The following is a 17,238-nucleotide window of genomic DNA, read 5'->3' on the forward strand; positions in this document are numbered from 1 at the left end:
CTCCCGGAGACTGTCAACATCCGGTCATGGCGGCCCGTCGGTGCTCCACCAGGTGTCAGCAGAGCCGAGCAAAACCTCCGCTCGGGTCAGCCTGGTCCCAAATACACGAACCGTGTAGAAAAGGTTGAACCGTGAGTATATGTGACTATAAGCTACTGTATTAGCCCTGAACGGCTGCAGGCAGCACCGTCAGTGTGTGTGTGTGTGATGGCCACAGTCCTATAACAGAAATATCTATTTTGACAGAAATACGTTTAAGTAAAACTGTGAGAAATGAATTGCAGAATAGATTAACACTGTGTCAAAGAAAAATCAGGTTCCCATGTAAACACTGAAACAGTTTTTTGCTTGTCAAAATCTCTCCTGTTCATACTAGGGATCAAAAGATCCCTTCTTTCTTAATCCTTAAGAAATGAGTCCTCCTCTCATGCAAAAATGTACTCAAACTTTTGACTCCAGTGAAAGAGCAGGCTTTCAGTCTGAGTTAGTCAAATCGAGTGGATCTCTTCCAAAGTACAAAATTCCCTCTTTGTGTCTCCACTGGCTTCCACAGGGCCTTCCCTGTTGAGCTGCAGTGGAAGATAATGGTCAGTAAGAAAAAGTGGAAAGATTGCACTAAAGAGACTACAGCTTTACAACAATATATTAGTCTAACTTGCTGCAACAGGTATAATAGAAATTAGCTGAATTTCATTTAGCAGCTTCTGTTTCAGGGTTCTATTGATGTACTGTACATGTTGGCTCACCGTCACTCTCTCATGGCTCATTAGGACACTTGAATGTAACAAAGCTATAATCAGTGCTATGATGATGGTCCTCCAAGGGAAGACATGCAAAGTTTGGTTAAGACAGTGCTAAAGTCCTGTGAGATATCCAGGTATACACACAGACATTTGCTGACCGACAAATCAACCCAGCACTGAAATGATGGACAAAACAGAAATGCTGTAGTAGTCCTAGATGTGGCCGTTCCAAGCTGCATATTCAAGTGGAGAGCCTTCAGACCCATAGTCTTGTGGTAGGAGTATACCTCTCTCTAATGTGCTGGGTCAGAACATTTTGATGAACGATGCAACATATCAAAATGGTATAAAACACACACACACACACACACACACACACACACACACACACAAAAAAAACGCATAAATGAAATCTGATTACTGGACATCATCAAGATAACTTGTTTTTTACTTCCTCTTGATTCCAAGGGTCAGGGTATCTGCCAAGCCAATCTAAGGACAAACTCATAAAGCATTTAGTAATCTAATCATATCTCATCTCATCTCCAAAACAAATCCATTCAGTTTTACTTAATTGCTGGTTGTTAACATATTCTTATGTAACCCTGGTGAATATATGAAACAGTTAGAAGTTACATTTATCATCACAGGTTAGGAAGTGTCCTCTGAATGTGTTTTCACTAAAGCACTTAATTAGAAAGCAACACGTTAAACATGATTTAAATGGCACTGTATAGATACACATACTGTTGCGTTAATGCATGGTTGTGTCAATATTATTATTACGATCCTGATTAAGAGGCAGAATATTTATGGTTGTTTGAGCTTTTACACACAAATGAGTTTTATTATGAACCAGAAATGTACTTTCCTGTATTTCCCTGGAAAATCACTGTGGTTACTATCACTGTGTCCATAAACTCTGCCCTATTCCTTGAAATGATGGAGCAGCAGCTTCAAAATGTCATTCATTATGTCACATCCCTCAGTTTTATCCCTCTTAGCTGAATACTTAAATGATACTTACGTAGCCAAAACAGTTTTGTTTGATTTACATTGTTTTTACACTGAATGCTACAGTAGATGAACAGAAAATCAAGAGAACTGATGTCTCATTGGATTGACTTTTGGAAGTTTCTGTTTAATCAGTAAAGTAACATGCTAATTATTGCATTCAGTGACATTTGACTGCATTTTTATATCTTGGATATTGTAGAGTGTTGATTTCTTGTCAAAATGCATAAACCAAAATATGAATTATGAATTGTCTCTTTCACCCTTTAGATGGTCCTGGCCAAAACCGTGACTTAACATTTCACTGACCTTCCACAATGTGTCCATTTGGTCTGTTGCAAAACATGAGGATATACTTTAGGATAAATTGCAGGTGACACAGATGTGAGGAATGACGAGTCATTGGGTCGATTGTTATCCAGATAAACTGATAAAATGAAGATATGACTGAGAATAAAAGAGAGTGGGTGAAGAAAAAACAGCATTTTTCTTTTTGCATGAAGAGTTGTTTTCCTCTTCCTTTTCCTTCTTTTTTCCCCCTCTTTTAAAACTTTGCCCTCTCGGGAACTCTTTTCCTTCTCCACACCCTTTACAGGTGCAGTGCACTTTCACAGTCAGTAAGAGCTGACAGTCATTCTTTCTCTGAGGCTGAGGGAAAAAAAGAAGAGGGCATTATACAAAGACCCCTCTGTGTGGAAGGCACTCACCATCTCACCACATCATGACTACTAGATCTGCACTCCTGATTCTGGCAGCCCTTGTTGGATCCTGCGCTCCATTCACAGGTGAAGTACAGGCAATAATAATATATTCATAATTACTTTGAATGCAAAGCCGGTCTGAGGGTTTGTCATGGTCATGTTCACACCGCTGGTTGCTGCATGTTGCACCTAATCTAGCGCTCGAGCCTTAATCAAAATGTGGATGAGAATAGTTTACACTCTGATCTGTGCAGTGCCTGTTGCTTAAGAGTTTGAGCTTTCTCAGGCATTATATGACGTAAAGGTAACACTTTACTTTAGGGACCTCAGCATTTATAAACAGTATATGAATATTTCATAAATGGTTCATAACATACTATAATGTAGTTTAATACATTTATAAATACATTGATACGTGTTGATTAATGCACAATATTTGTAACTTCTATTTAGAGGACATTTATATTATTACAACTTCATATTATGACTATGTTATAATTGATTATCTGTTTATAAACCAGCCTGCCCTTATGGGTGCCCACAGAAGGGGTTATAGTTGTTGACAAACACAAATAAACATTTATATCTGCTTACAGCAAGATAAGTGTTATTAACCGTTTATTAGATGTTAATGTACTGCTTATAAAGGCTAAATGGGGACTTAAAGTGTTACCAATGTAAGATACATGGTTTTTGCTGATGATGTTTGCAGAACAAAGAAAGTTTACAATCTCTACGTTTGTTATATATTTAATTAGTTATGTATAAACCTCCATTGTGCTCAAAGGACTTTGGGCTGCAAATGCAAAAAGAGTCAACTACAGTGAAAGTTTATTACACCATAGTTTATTACACACACTCTGTGGGAAGCAATGAGTAAAAGTGAAATCAATGAATTCTTCGTGAATCAGTTATGGTTTAACCAAACAAAAGAAAATTAGCCATTATATAAAATTTTATTAGCTAAATTACTATTTTAGGGGGAAAAGTGGAAAATGGGATTTGGAAATTGATTTTTTTTTCTGTATGCTTAACTGTATTCTTAGGTTTTTACCGTTGATTAACTTTTTAAAAAACTTGACTTACTTTTTACTTTTAACTCAATGTCCCTACTGTGAGTTCATTTCACTGAGTTGTTTTTTTATTTTGTTTCTTCTTATCACATTTAGACACTGTCAACACTGATGTAAGAGAATATGAACAGTCAATGGAAAAATCAGAGAAGGTACTGTACAGTCAGTTATTATGCTTTAGTGTTCATGATGTACTGTATCAATCATTTGCTTTGTGTCAACGAAAGTCTGAGGAATTGTATTTCTGTTACAGACAGAAAGTTACATGCCAATACTTTGCTCTCCAGTACCTGGCCCCTTGTCTCTGTCCTCCTCAGGTAAGGAGCTGTGACTAATCTGTCTACTTGAATTCAAACCAAACTATCTATAATATGTTGTCCAGTGTTGTATCATAACATTGCCGACTGTTCAATTCCCTGCTTTTCTCACCATCAGTTGATGCTCTCAGACCTGCTGATATCTCAGCTGTTTACACTCTGGGAATGCTGCTCTCGCACAGGTTAGAGCTGAGAACAAAATGCACAAATATACTCCAGTAATACTTAAATCACTTGAAGGGACATATGCAGTGTTTCCCAGAGCTGGAAATCTGGAGCTTTAAGCCTTTACCAACCTAAACTGTATCTAATAACATGTATGTCTCCATCATCAGGGATGAAGCATCCAGAGTGGCCAGTAGGCTGACTGGTAAGTCTATAAATTCACAATTCGCACCATGGAGTATTTCTACCATCAAGTGGGAAGACAAAAGTGCATAATCATCTAAAATACCGAGATGATTTAATCAAGTCTTTTTTTTGCCCACTTTTGCATTTACTGTTTGCAGTCACAAAATAGTTGAGGGATTCCTGATTTTCCATCTTCTTATTATATTTTTTCATTATCAGTTATCTATTATCTTTATCTTCAGTTGAAAAAGTCTCATCCTTTTTTTTAGTTCTCAGGCCCAGTCCTGGTCACGGATTTTGTTTCAGTTAAGCACAATAATCTGGCTCTGTCACTTATTAACTGTGAGTGGATTTCTGTCAAGTCAAGACCATGTCACAGGAGATGCCAGCTACAGAGCACATTTTGCTGAATAAGTCCTGAGAACAATAATCTTACAGTTTAGTTGGGTTTATCTCTAAGGATAAGACAGCAGGCCATAAACACAGGCTGACCTTGACCTTCATTTCAATAGAAATTAAGCACCTCTTTCTTTCATTGCAGCTATTACCTCATAAGGCATATAATCCACTGTCTGATCTCACTGTAAGTAATTCACCATGGCCTACTGTAGATTTACTAAAGTTTTTATTTTAATTGTGTCTGTTATAGAGTTGCTGTCCATGTTTAATCCTGACATGATCACTCAACATTTGGATCATCAGACCTCAGTGCAGCCCAGGTAGCAGACACATACACGTGACATACGGTTTTATGTGAGGTCACACATGCATAAATGCCATTTAATGAGACTGCTGCACTCGTGTGTGTGTTGCAGGAGTCTGCTGGAGGAAGCTGAGGAACTATCTCTGTCTCTGTCACATCAGGTGAGCATTAACCCTCTCATAACAATGTTTTATGTATTTTAAACATTTTAGTATTTCAGTACAGAAAATTCAACTCTGAGTGAGTTTACCTTTGCAGCTCTGTCAATATTTGGGAGGACAAGTGTGCACAACCTGTTTTTCCTCAGTTTGAGATAAATGACGAATGTGTGGCTGTTCATTTCTTGGCCAAACAAGTCACTGCTCTGGCTCAAGAAATAGTCCCCCACATAACTTGTGAACTTTACATTTCAGTTTTTATACAAATTAAACAAACAAGATATAACACTTTGATTAGTGAGCTTTTAGAGATTCTGGTAGGCAGAACCTTTTACATTCGCACGGAGCCAGGGTAGCTGTTGCTAAGCTAACCATCCCCTGGCTGTAGCTTCATATTTAATGGCCATATACTGTATATGAGAGTAGTAGAAATCTTCTTATCTAACTATCGACAAGAGCCCAAATAAACAAATTTCCAAAAATGTCAAACAGTTCCTTTATCACCTTTAAACTAATTTCATTTAATGGCAGTGACAGGAAAACAGTAATCTGTTAATTGTTATATACTGTATATTCTCTTACAGTTTATAGCTTTAAATAACCTTAACTCACAGACCACATAGCTTTTCTTGAGCCTTTACCCACAGCTTTCATATATCCATCATCTTTTCTTGTAGGTCTCGGACTGGAAGTTCGTGCTGCTGTTTGTCCCAGCAGATTCCATGTGTGCCTGCTCACCACATGTAAAATTCCTCATTTCATACACAATCATGCTACCACACACGTTGGGTTTTGTAAAGGATGGTAAGAGAGTGTAACTGCCTCTTTGTGCTACAGGTCGCTGCAGATGTTGAAGCTGTTGTGCAGGATGTCGAAGCAGCTCTGCAGATTTTGCAAAGGGTATGGTACTTATTCTTGATTAGAATTTTGCCATGAACAAATAAAATGGAAAAAAAAAGCTAATATACTTGGTGTATGTTTACAGTTGCATCGTACTTTAGTTCATGTCACAGTGTGGAGCACATATCACCAGCAGGACAAGTGAGTGTTTTCTTTTAGCTTGTTATGTTAAACTAAAAACCTGATACATGTATGTAGCCTGCAGTGTTATGATCTTGCTCATTGTAAAAGGCACGTTACAGTGATGTGCTTCCCTTTTATGTTTTAGCAGTTGTGAGTGCATGAGAAATGAAGGCATAAACCAACGCCTACGTAAAGCAACTCTGCTAAAAACACTGCAGGTAAATGTAAAAAAAAAAAAAAAAAAAAAAAAGGTAACTGTGTGCATGCATGTACATTGCAGTTATCCACTTGTCTTCTCTTCAGGACTCTCTTAGTCATGTCTTGGAAAATCCGAGGTGGCACAGCAAAAGGGCAGACTTCGCTGCCATGCTCCAGCCTGCCCCAGTTATCCTTGAACCCAGCTCAGATTCTGTGAGTAAAGAACAGCTACTTCCAGATGCCAGTTATACTCAACAATAAAGTGACAAACATCTGTACAATACGCAGCCTTCCTTCCAGTAACTGCATGAAAGACCCTTAAATGGCTAATGTGCAACTAGCATGTGCTTCTTTGTAGGATAACACACAGTCTGAATTAAACCAGCTTGCTCTTCAGCTCTGGACAAACATGGTGAGTTTTAATAAATCAGCATCACGAATTGCAAATTAAAAGTACAGCACTGATCTATATTCTGCTTTGACACTGAAACTGAACTTGTGTCTGAGTTGTAAAATGAGCCAACGGGGAAGAGTCACCATGATTCCTCAAAATAAAAACTAAGAGGGAACAATGATTACAGTGAACTTTTGTTGCTCTGACAAGAGATTAGATAAGAGATGTAAAGATTATCTTGGCGGTATTATGTACATGATGGCTTTCTCCAGCGTTGTTCAGTCTGTATGTATGTGCGAACACAAGGTTGGTGCAATCAGTACCATCAGATACAGTATGATTATTGGCTGTGCAGAATGGCCCCACGTGAAGCCTTAAATCTTAACCAATCATCACATTTCCTTCTCCAGCTTCAGCCAATGACAGACAGAGGTCAGACAGAGGTCATGGACAACAGTGTCATCGCTATTCCTTGCCCTACCCAGGTGAGGCAAAAATGTCACAAAGACAAAATGGCTAAATGTTTTGCAGCATAGCTCAGCTTCCAATCCCAGGCTCTCTAAATAAAAAAGAAGACTTTCTATATGATATTTAAATCTGATACTGAGACGATGCTAAATACTGTGACTCCCTTCTTTTCCACTCTTATCTCAGGAGCGACCTTTCCTGCGGACACAGATAAATTCCCCCACTGACAGAGAAAAGACAGTTTACAGCAAATCCTCTACACTAACAGACCCTGTAAGTCTGTCAGCTCAGCTTCAGAACCACAGCAGCACAACAGCACATACAGTAAAACTTACTGAAGAGTACTGTCTGTTGTCAGGTTATGGGCACAGAGATACCTTGTACAGACCGCAGTCCATCTCCCACGACACCAGCTTCAGGTAAAAATATATATTTTTTAGCTTTTCTTCAGTTTTCTGCTCATGTATTTTGTGAAATGTATCGTAATCTGGTTTATTCTCTTTCCTGTGTAGTTCATGAACTCAGACCTGGAGATGTCAAGGTGGTGGCAGCAGTAGGCGACTCTCTGACAGTGAGTGTTTTCATCCTCCTACTTTATTTGCTAGTAAAATTTATACCACTTTTCGAAAGTCAAACTTCTCAATTTCAATAGAAATACAAATATATAGATGGACAACATCTAAAGTATATATAAAGAAAAGGACAACCCCCTCCTTCTTCAAATCCCAACCACCCACCCACCTACCAGGGTCACAAGGTCATAGTTACCTTGTCAGTATCATGGATTGATTACTGCAAGGGCCTACCAGGTACTGACCCAGGGACCCTGGACCAGAGCTGGAAAGTCAAACAACACAAAGAAATACAAAATGACTACAACAACCACAAAGAGACAAGACAACCACAAAAAAATGCAAAATGACCACAAAGACACATTCTTTTAATACACTGAATAAACTATGTGATAATCAATAATGTACAATTTATTATTTCAGCTTATTGTAGAGTCTTAACAAATTTACACTAATTTCACAAAAGTGACCAAATTGTAATCAAATTCAGATTTTAGTACTGAGAAATCATTCGGGGCTGTTTGCACACACAGGCTTGCAGCACCAGAATACACTTCTGATTCAATATTCAATACTTACAATTAAATACAACAAATACAACATACAATTCCTCTGGTTAACATGGTCTCAGTGTCACACGACTGATGTTTCCTGCAGGCAGCCAATGGTGTGGGTGCAAAGACAGACAACCTCCTGTTAGTGATGAATGAGTACAGAGGACTGTCCTGGAGGTAAGACACTGAGCTCGTGCACTTTCTTCAGATGTTGATAATGTGGGAAATTACTTCAAGACTTAATATGTTAATTCTGTGATAACTAACAAACTCCTTTCTGTAATTTTCAGCATTGGTGGTGATGAAAACATTACCACTGTAACCACTCTGCCAAGTAAGTTTGACCTTTGATATATTATTTATTTATTTATTTTACATTAGTTTTATTCATATGTTATTTTTTGTTTTATTATTTTATCAAATTACAAAAAAAACAAAAGTGCTTACTTGAGATTTATTTTACACAATATGAGATGTCCATTGATAGCCATATGCTTGATAACATCTATATTACAGTATCTTATCTTTACCGTTAAAGACCTGACTGTCCCGGCAGACCTGCTTTTTATGCAGGCTAACAATCTCAGTCAGCTTTGATTATCAATATTAAGTTGCCATCTTTAAAACATTTATCCTATAGTTCTAAGATAAAATTCACAAATTCTACAAGAATGCAATAAATCATAGAATAACATGATATGGGGTGAAATTTCTTCATGAAAAATTAGGGATTCTACTTATTCTGTAAATATATATATATATATATATTCAGCCAAAGTGAAGGAAGTAAGTGGATATAATTTTATAATTTACATGGCCACACTGTTAAAAAAATACAGAATGTACACATTCTTGTTTATCAGTTCACCTCTGCTTCAGTCTTGCTGACTTTCCTTGTGATTGTGGTTTGCAGACATCCTGAGGGAGTTTAACCCCTCCCTGACCGGCTTCTCACAGGGAATAGGTGATGAGAATGATCCAAAGGCCTTTCTCAACCAGGCTGTGTCAGGAGCTAAGAGTGGGTCAGTCGTGTTCTTTATTTAGATTTGAGTCCCAAAAAACAAAACCTTTGGAAAAACTAGTGTCAAACTAGAACACAGAATATGCTTTTCTTAAAATTTTACCGTCAAAACTTTTCTGCTTCTATTCTCAGCGATATGGTGCAACAGGTGCGCGTCCTAGTGGACAAAATGAAAAATGACTCGGTAAGGCAGTAAACTACAGTAGGAACACAGACAGATGTGCTCTCCTGTAACCTTTGTCTCAGTTTTATGTTCATACTTACAACATTAACAGAACATTTACCTATTGTCTTCTTTACAGCGCATTGATTTCCACAATGACTGGAAAGTGATCACCATGTTTATTGGAGGCAATGACATATGTGACTTCTGCACAGACAGCGTGAGAATTTTTTTTTTATCAAGATTTTATACTTTTTTGGCATTTTGTTTCTTATTTATATGTGATTGTTCATTGATTTTGTTTTATTTCACACAAATCAGAATAAAATAGTCAAAGCATACAAACATGATAATAACAATGGCTGAAAACGGGACACCCCAATAAATAAAAAATTGCTTAAATGTCGTAGATTATCACAGAGTACAAAAGTATAGATTTAGGATCTGTTGACATTTCAAACAATTTTGCTCAGTCTACTTTATCATATCCTTGTCATATTGATTATCCAAAACATTATAAGGAATTTGGTTTGGGCTACAAACAACAGCTTTTATTTAATCTGTTGATTATTTGCTCAATTTATCAATTAGATGTTTTCTCAATACAAATAGTGACAAATAGCCATGACAATATCCTAAAACCATATTTATATGAAAGTTGGTTGTTTTGATCTATCAACAGTCCAAAACTGTTTCATCACTCACTAACTCAAATGATTAATTCATTAACAAAAGAGTTCCTGATTGGTCTTTTTCTCTCAGTCAACTAATGGATTAATTGACTGATTGTTTGAGTTTTAATTTGTTTCACATTTGCGCATGCACAGGTGTCATCTCTTGCTTTGGCGTCTTAGTGAGAAACGTTTTTTTCCACAGGTTTTCTTCTCACCCAGGAATGTGGTCTTGCGTATCCGCCAAGCTCTGGACATACTCCACCGTGAAGTATGTTTTCGTCTTCTTGCACCCAGCTCACCCAAACACACGACCTCACTGCATGTTAGCAATTTTAAAATCATAATCCAAAATACAGACAGCTTATGAACTTTGATGTGTCGTGCCACCCAGGTCCCCCGTGCCATTGTCAATCTGGTAGAGCTGTTAAACATTGTACCACTGCGTGATCTGCACAGAGATAAGACTCTGGGCTGCCCCACCTGGTTTGTAAGGTCAGTCACTTTTGTTTTTTATAAGACACAAACAGTTTGATCAAAAACAAAAAAACGATCAAATCATCACTTCACATTTTTGATGTTTGTGTTTCAGTTTAATTTGCCCCTGCATACTGAAGCCTAAAGAGGGATCCACTGAACTCCAGAAGGTCAATGACTTCAACAGAGCATATCAGGTACAAAAAAACTGGTTAAATCAGTTCTGTGTGTGCAGTGCTCCCATCATGACACTGTCAATTCAAAAGAACTGTCACTGAGAATTCAAACACCTGTTCACACTTCTTTTTTGGTCTTCATCCTTTCCTTCCAGCGTGGTATAAGAGAGCTCATTGACTCTGGGCGGTTCGACACACGCGACAACTTCACTGTGGTACTGCAGCCCTTCTTCAGGGAGGTTTTCCTTCCTGTGGTGGAGGTAAGAGCTAACACACTTCAAACATTAAATATTCCCAGTTGTGTTTTTGTTTATTTTAGTTGTTTTTTTTTTTAAATGTCTTCCCTCTTTTTAACAGGATGGCCGGCCTGATCGCTCGTACTTTTCACCCGACTGTTTTCATCTCAGCCAGAAAGCTCACACTCTCATGGCTCGTGCTCTTTGGAACAACATGGTAGAATTGACCTTATTAGAAGACATTTCCTACATTGTAATTTGGCACATGTGGTTTTTATTTCTCTTATAATGATCCAAAATAAAGCGCTGACTTACTTACTTCTTCCTCTTAGTTAGAGCCAGTGGGCAACAAGACTTTTACACAAGACTTCACAGCAGGCATCGATTTGAAGTGTCCCTCTGAGGTAACGTTGCATCCAGCAACATTCACTTGGTCCAACTTTAAACTCGCATTACGTGTTGTTTTTATCATTTTTGTGTATTCATGTTTTTATTTTATTTCTTTATTAGACCAACCCATTCTTCAGGACTGCTGTCAACAGCAACTACACCTTTCCAGGCCCTCCACCCACCTCTGCTCCAGTTACAGTAGGTCATGGAATATATGCATAATGCCAAGTAACAGATTATGATTATAAATGCCTAAAATATGTCTCTATCATTCTTTAGAACTGGGGAAGTGATTTCTCTTGTGTTAACACAGCTCCGTCCAACACTGTGCCCACTTCAGGTAAGCTTTCAAGGAGCTGCTCAGGTAATACCGAAAGTAAAATACAAGGGTTAGATGTAAAATACACTCATGTTGATCTTCTGTTAGCTCACAGGATACGGCCAGCAGACATCAAGGTGGTGGCTGCTCTGGGAGACTCTATAACGGTAAGTTTGAAGACCAGAATGTGACCTGATAAAAGCCACACTGACTAGCTTTTTTTCCCCAAATCAGTGCAGATCTGTTTTGTTTTCTTTTGCTGTATACTGCTGTATGCTTATTCCACCTTGTTTTATATGTACTGTATATTTGTAAAGCACTTTTCTGTTTTGAAAAGTGCCAAATAAATTCAGTTTACTTGTTAATAGACTAAAAATTAGATACCAGAAACTATAGTAACATCCCCTTATTATTATTATTATCCAATGGTTATTATCTCAGAAATGGTTGCACCAGGGCTGTAATAATATTACTGGAGGATGGTTAGAATAAATTATTTGTGCAAATAATAAGTATGTAATGAATAAATCATTTTATGTATCATTTTCTACACATCATTTCTGCAAAAGCCAGCTTGTCATATTTTCTTGGGCTCTCCACCAGAGCCTGGATCCACTGGTGGATCCACGGTGTTGCGATGAATTAATTAGCAGAGAGAGCATTATCAATTTATTGAGTCAGAGAGAAACAGAGAAAAATGCATCTTGACAACCACCTTTTTTTTTCCTGCACCCAGGCTGGGTTCGGTGCTAAGGCAAAAAATCTGCTGCAGCTAAGAACGGAATACAGAGGTGTGTCATGGAGGTGAGAGACTGCACACAAAGTTTATACACAACAAGGGCATGTGCATTACATTGTAAACATTTCATTCATTGTTTGTTTTTCATTTAACAAGCATTGGAGGAGACAAAAAGCTTGAGACTGTCACAACATTACCCAGTAAGCCTCTTCTGTTCCTACATTGTACTTGAAGTGTAATGCACATTAGCACCACTAGATGTCAGAGTTGGACTGTAACAAATTCCAAACAAATTTACTCTCTACAGTAATATTACCTTTTTTTTTTTTTTTTTTTTTTTACATCAGATATCCTTAAGAAGTTCAATCCTAATATCAAAGGAGTGTCAAAGGGACAAGGGAAACGTCAAACTGGCTTCAACATGGCCGTATCAGGGGCTAAAATAGCGTGAGTTCTAACGTTTCTTTGATCTGTTATCAGAGTCAAGTGGTTCGCTTTCAAATATTTTGTGCACTCATGAATATCTCGAATTTTATACAGAGGAATCCCAGGGCAGGTCCGACATCTGATTGATACCATTAAAAATGACTCGGTGAGTTTAAGAGTTCCTATATTAACAGATTCTTACGCGTCCCACTGATGTGATTTCATGACCACAAATTACAAGAAAATGTAATCTTTGTTCCATCTCTTTGTCTCTGTCTCTCTGATTCTTTCTGCATCCATTTCATGGAAATAGTCGGTGGACTTTGAGAATGACTGGAAGCTGGTGACCCTCTTCATTGGAGGCAATGATCTGTGTCAGTACTGCCACGACCGGGTGAGCTGCTTTAAGAGGCTGTCACAGGAAATACAGGATGATCCAACGGATGAAGGACATGTTCAAAGCACTCCCTTTAAGTAAATCTCCTAGCACAGTGGTTAAACATCCTGCAGTGGTTGTGCGATGCCCCGTGCTGTGTAGAGCTGTCTCATGATATCACTCTTCAAATGGGACTAAGCACTGGAGCAGAATAATCAAGCTTTGTGAACAGCCCTCCCCTAATTGTTTTATTGTTTCAGAGTGAGATGAGAGTGGACGTGGTTTCTTTTCAATGAGCACATTCACTGTCACATTGCCCCTCCAACACAAAACAACCCCCCCCCCCCTCTATCTGAGCCTCTGTCTGCATTAAACAAGCACACGGGGCACAGTGACAGGCCTTGTTCTCTGAGAGGCATAAACAACACAGAAGTCAACCCAGACTCTCTTCATCCTGTCTCTGTCTCACTCTCTCCTTCTCTCTTTCTTTCTCCTTTCTCATTTTGCCTCCACCCCCTTTTTTTTCTTTTTTTTTTGCTCTCGCTCCATTACTCTCCTTGCACTCCACTCTTTTAATGTTTTGTGCTTTGAAGCAGAATATCAAAGCCCGGCATCAATTTAAGATGAGCCCTGAGACTGCGATAGTGACAGCTTAGGGTTAGTTGTTGCGTGCGCGCTCATACATGTTGCACGACACCAGCTCTTTTCGATGATTTGTGCTTTTTAGATACAAACCTGCTAAACCAGTGTAAACCAGTCTCCCCCAAATGGGCCTTAATTATCCAGCTTTTTGCTGGCCGCAACAAAAAGACACAACTGGGCTTATGTGTACACTATGAATTAATAATAGCCTTGTTCTTTGTGTGTCCTAAAACTGCAGGCCTCTTTGTCACCTCAGAACTACAGCCATCATATGATGACAAGCCTGGACATGTTATACAAAGAGGTAAAGAGCTGTTATCTACTGAAAAATGGAAACTTGATCATGCAATAAAAACCATATCTTAAAATATTTGCTCTGAAAATGCAGGTTTTCATTGATGCCTAAAAGGATCACTTCTGAATTCTGAATTCTTTGAAACACTTTCTTTTCACCGCAGCTTCCCAGGACAATAGTCAACATCTTGGAGATCCTGGAGATTGAAGGTCTTCGCAGGATCAAAAGGGATAGTCTTGGGTGCAGTGTGTTACAAAAGTACGCTTATTGATCCACTCAGGCCATATCAATTCTGTGTGAACCAAGACCACTGAGTCCAGAGGGGATTGCTCTCTTAAGTTATCATCTCTTGTCTTAATATTGATCTTACACCTTGTCAGCGAAGAAATATATAACAATTTGATATTAAATAAAGGACTAGCTCCACCAGAAATCATGTACTATGCAATAGGTTGCGCTGTGGAGCAAACAGTGACGATACAATATTTGTAAAAGCATTTTATTTTCCAAAATCAGCAGTTCATTTTCCCCTTTGATCCTCAGGTATGTCTGCCCATGCTTCTTGTTGCCAGGAGAGGATTCCCCAGAGCTGGCTGAAGTGAAACGGATCAATCGAGAACTACAGGTTAATTGACTGGAACAGTGAGACCGAAATGTGTTGATGAGACAGGATCATTACATTAGCTGTAATGACATCAGCAAGTTGTGTTGTTTCTTTCAGATTGAGACAGAAAATCTGGTGTATGGAGGCCGTTATGATGGCAGAGAGGACTTTGCTGTGGTTGTGCAGCCATTTTTTAGGAATTCTATAGTTCCTTTGAATGCTGTAAGTTACTACACCCCCCACTCCACTCTCCACATATACTGTAGTTCAGTAACAAGACCTTCCCCTCAGTGCACAGACACTGATGCTTTATTATTTCTTCTCCAGGATGGCAGACCTGATAGTACCTACTTCTCTGAAGACTGTTTCCACTTCAGTGAACGGGGACATGCTGACATGGCCATAGCTCTGTGGAATAACATGGTGAGTCTGGAAAGGCGGGATGGTGAAAGGCTAATTGAGCTGGACAGGGGGAGGTTTTTGGATGAAGTCTGTCTAAATTACCATGTCTCGCTGCAATTTGGTCATAAACTGAGGAAAGATGTATTTCTGTTTTATCTCTAGCTCGAGCCAGTCGGTGAAAAACAGGCGTACAACAATTTTACAAATGCCAGAAATAACATCAAATGCCCCACTGAGGTAAGAAAAATGCTGCACAAGCACCCCTCACATGCTGCTTCTGACCAAGTTGTGATTTTGTTTGTGCAATTTGTGCATAATGAGAGTCCATGCAAGTAGACTTGACTTAGTTTATGGCCCTCTTAATGGTGTTGTTCCAGGAGCATCCATACATCTTCACAAAGGTGAACAGCTCGCCCACTTCAACCACTACAGCACCCACAACGCACAGCACAGCCCTGCCTCTCACCGCTGATTGCCCGGACAGTGTGCCAGTATGGCTCGCTGCTGTGCTGGCAGTTATTGGTCTTCTGATTGGCTGGGGTGTCACCTGGCTCCTCCTCTCCTGCAGAGCCAAGAGAAGCAAGAGGATGATGGCAGCTGCAGTGGAGATGAATGGCACTGTGTTTTAAAGTGCTACTTACTGTGTTTTTGTGCTGAACTATTCATGGAAAAATTACAAACTACAAAACATCATTTAAAGTGATTGTAGAAAGCACATTGTTTGTGGTGACAAGGCAGTTTTTCTTAATAAGATCTGATAATAGAACCATGTCTGCTATGTCTAGAGAAGATAATTACTGTCCTCAAACCACAGAAAATATGACTGGATGCAGAAGTGGAAAAAGCACTCTGGGCTTAAGTAAAGCAGTAAATAAGATCTTTTAACAAAGTCTTGGATTCAAACCTTACTGAAGTCAAAGGGCTGAAAAATTTATAGTAAGTTGTGTTAGCGTATTTAGCACTCGTGAAGAATGGTTCTCTTCGCATTTTTATATCACTGTTGCATTAACCTGGAAGGTATATTTAAATGTTGTAGCTGGTCTAACAACTGACTTAATGAAACATTACAATCCACAACCACTATAAATCAACCACAGGAGGTTTAATGCTGTTGTATATTGTTGTATAATTTTCTTAATGTGAAAATGTATGTGAAATAAGTGCTGTCACACTTTTAACCAGAGTTTTCAGAGTAACATACACAATACTCGCCTGAAAACTTAAATGTTTAAGTACTTGAATGAAATATACTTAGTTACTCTCTTTGGATATAACGACTTGTAGTAGGTGTGTTGTCATTTTGTGCAATGATAAATACTTTGATAAAGTAAAATAATTAATTTTTGTTTGTTTGTTTTTAAAAAAATAACCTTATTAACTCTGATTGTAAGTTTGTTTCTTTTGTTTATTTGGAATAAATAATTTGCAATAATTCATATAAACTGCAATCTGGTGTGACTGCTCAAGTAACATCCAGACAACAATTACTCTCCTCGGAGCATAGCACACATCAGCCTGCATTTATTAGCTTTATCAGTGATATACCCTGCTGATAAAATATAAAGGAGGTTATTTTATGACCTCCTTATGGTGATGAAAGCCACCCACTGCTTCTGTTAACAGCCACGAACATACAGTAGCGGAAGTACTGCACAGGTTCTTACTTGAGTACTTCCACTTCACATTATAAATGACCATGCCCTGGTACAGATGAAACTAAAATTAGCCCCACTTGGACCAGCTATAACATTTGAATAAAACTAATTTAAATAATTACATTTTTATGCATTAGTGACAATAATCAAATTGTATAATGAGCCTGCATACAATCAGTGGCTATACAATCTAATACAACTGTTTATGATACCTATAATGTTCAGGTTTTCTTTTATTGACACTGTCATGAAAGTGTAAATTATAGGTGTTTCTAATATTCTTTTATTTTTTTTATTGTAACACATAGCACAGGTGTCCCTATTAAATAAACATTTCTGAATACCACTGCAGAATAGAACTGGATGGAAGCTCAGAT

At 38.3% G+C, this 17,238-nt stretch overlaps 1 protein-coding gene across 2 annotated transcripts; it reads left to right on the forward strand.

Moving 5' to 3' along the window:
- Window position 1: 1 nt before the first annotated feature.
- On the forward strand, window positions 2-16,648 carry plb1 (phospholipase B1). Of its 2 annotated transcripts, none has more exons than XM_071497758.1 (44): window positions 2-131; window positions 2,353-2,542; window positions 3,628-3,683; window positions 3,785-3,848; window positions 3,967-4,030; window positions 4,184-4,218; window positions 4,849-4,918; window positions 5,015-5,063; window positions 5,738-5,803; window positions 5,898-5,960; window positions 6,046-6,101; window positions 6,229-6,301; window positions 6,387-6,494; window positions 6,640-6,693; window positions 7,086-7,160; window positions 7,330-7,416; window positions 7,502-7,562; window positions 7,656-7,714; window positions 8,373-8,446; window positions 8,560-8,603; window positions 9,183-9,291; window positions 9,423-9,474; window positions 9,593-9,673; window positions 10,330-10,395; window positions 10,519-10,619; window positions 10,717-10,798; window positions 10,933-11,037; window positions 11,135-11,230; window positions 11,346-11,417; window positions 11,524-11,601; window positions 11,683-11,743; window positions 11,831-11,889; window positions 12,459-12,526; window positions 12,618-12,661; window positions 12,809-12,908; window positions 13,002-13,053; window positions 13,201-13,281; window positions 14,144-14,209; window positions 14,364-14,458; window positions 14,744-14,825; window positions 14,922-15,026; window positions 15,132-15,227; window positions 15,369-15,443; window positions 15,584-16,648. In XM_071497758.1, the coding sequence occupies exons 2-44, from the start codon at window positions 2,479-2,481 to the stop codon at window positions 15,833-15,835; spliced, it is 3,300 nt and encodes a 1,099-aa protein (XP_071353859.1). In that variant the 5' UTR covers window positions 2-131; window positions 2,353-2,478; the 3' UTR covers window positions 15,836-16,648. The 2 variants fall into 2 exon arrangements, with proteins under 2 accessions (XP_071353859.1, XP_071353860.1); XM_071497759.1 differs by having other exon boundaries at window positions 6,232-6,301.
- The last annotated feature ends 590 nt before the right edge of the window (window positions 16,649-17,238 follow it).

This window comes from Trachinotus anak, unplaced genomic scaffold (assembly GCF_046630095.1).
Source record: "Trachinotus anak isolate AG129_WGS33_773 ecotype Australia unplaced genomic scaffold, CSIRO_AGI_Tana_v1 ptg000015l, whole genome shotgun sequence".
Lineage (NCBI taxonomy): Eukaryota > Metazoa > Chordata > Actinopteri > Carangiformes > Carangidae > Trachinotus > Trachinotus anak.

Bases quoted from the DNA above. Each gene is read 5' to 3' on its own strand.
- plb1 (XM_071497758.1), top strand. From the start codon at position 2,479: ATGACTACTAGATCTGCACTCCTGATTCTGGCAGCCCTTGTTGGATCC. The intron at 6,102-6,228 runs GTGAGTGTTTTC...TTTATGTTTTAG, and splicing joins ACATATCACCAGCAGGACAA to CAGTTGTGAGTGCATGAGAA. The intron at 11,744-11,830 runs GTAAGCTTTCAA...ATCTTCTGTTAG, and splicing joins CAACACTGTGCCCACTTCAG to CTCACAGGATACGGCCAGCA.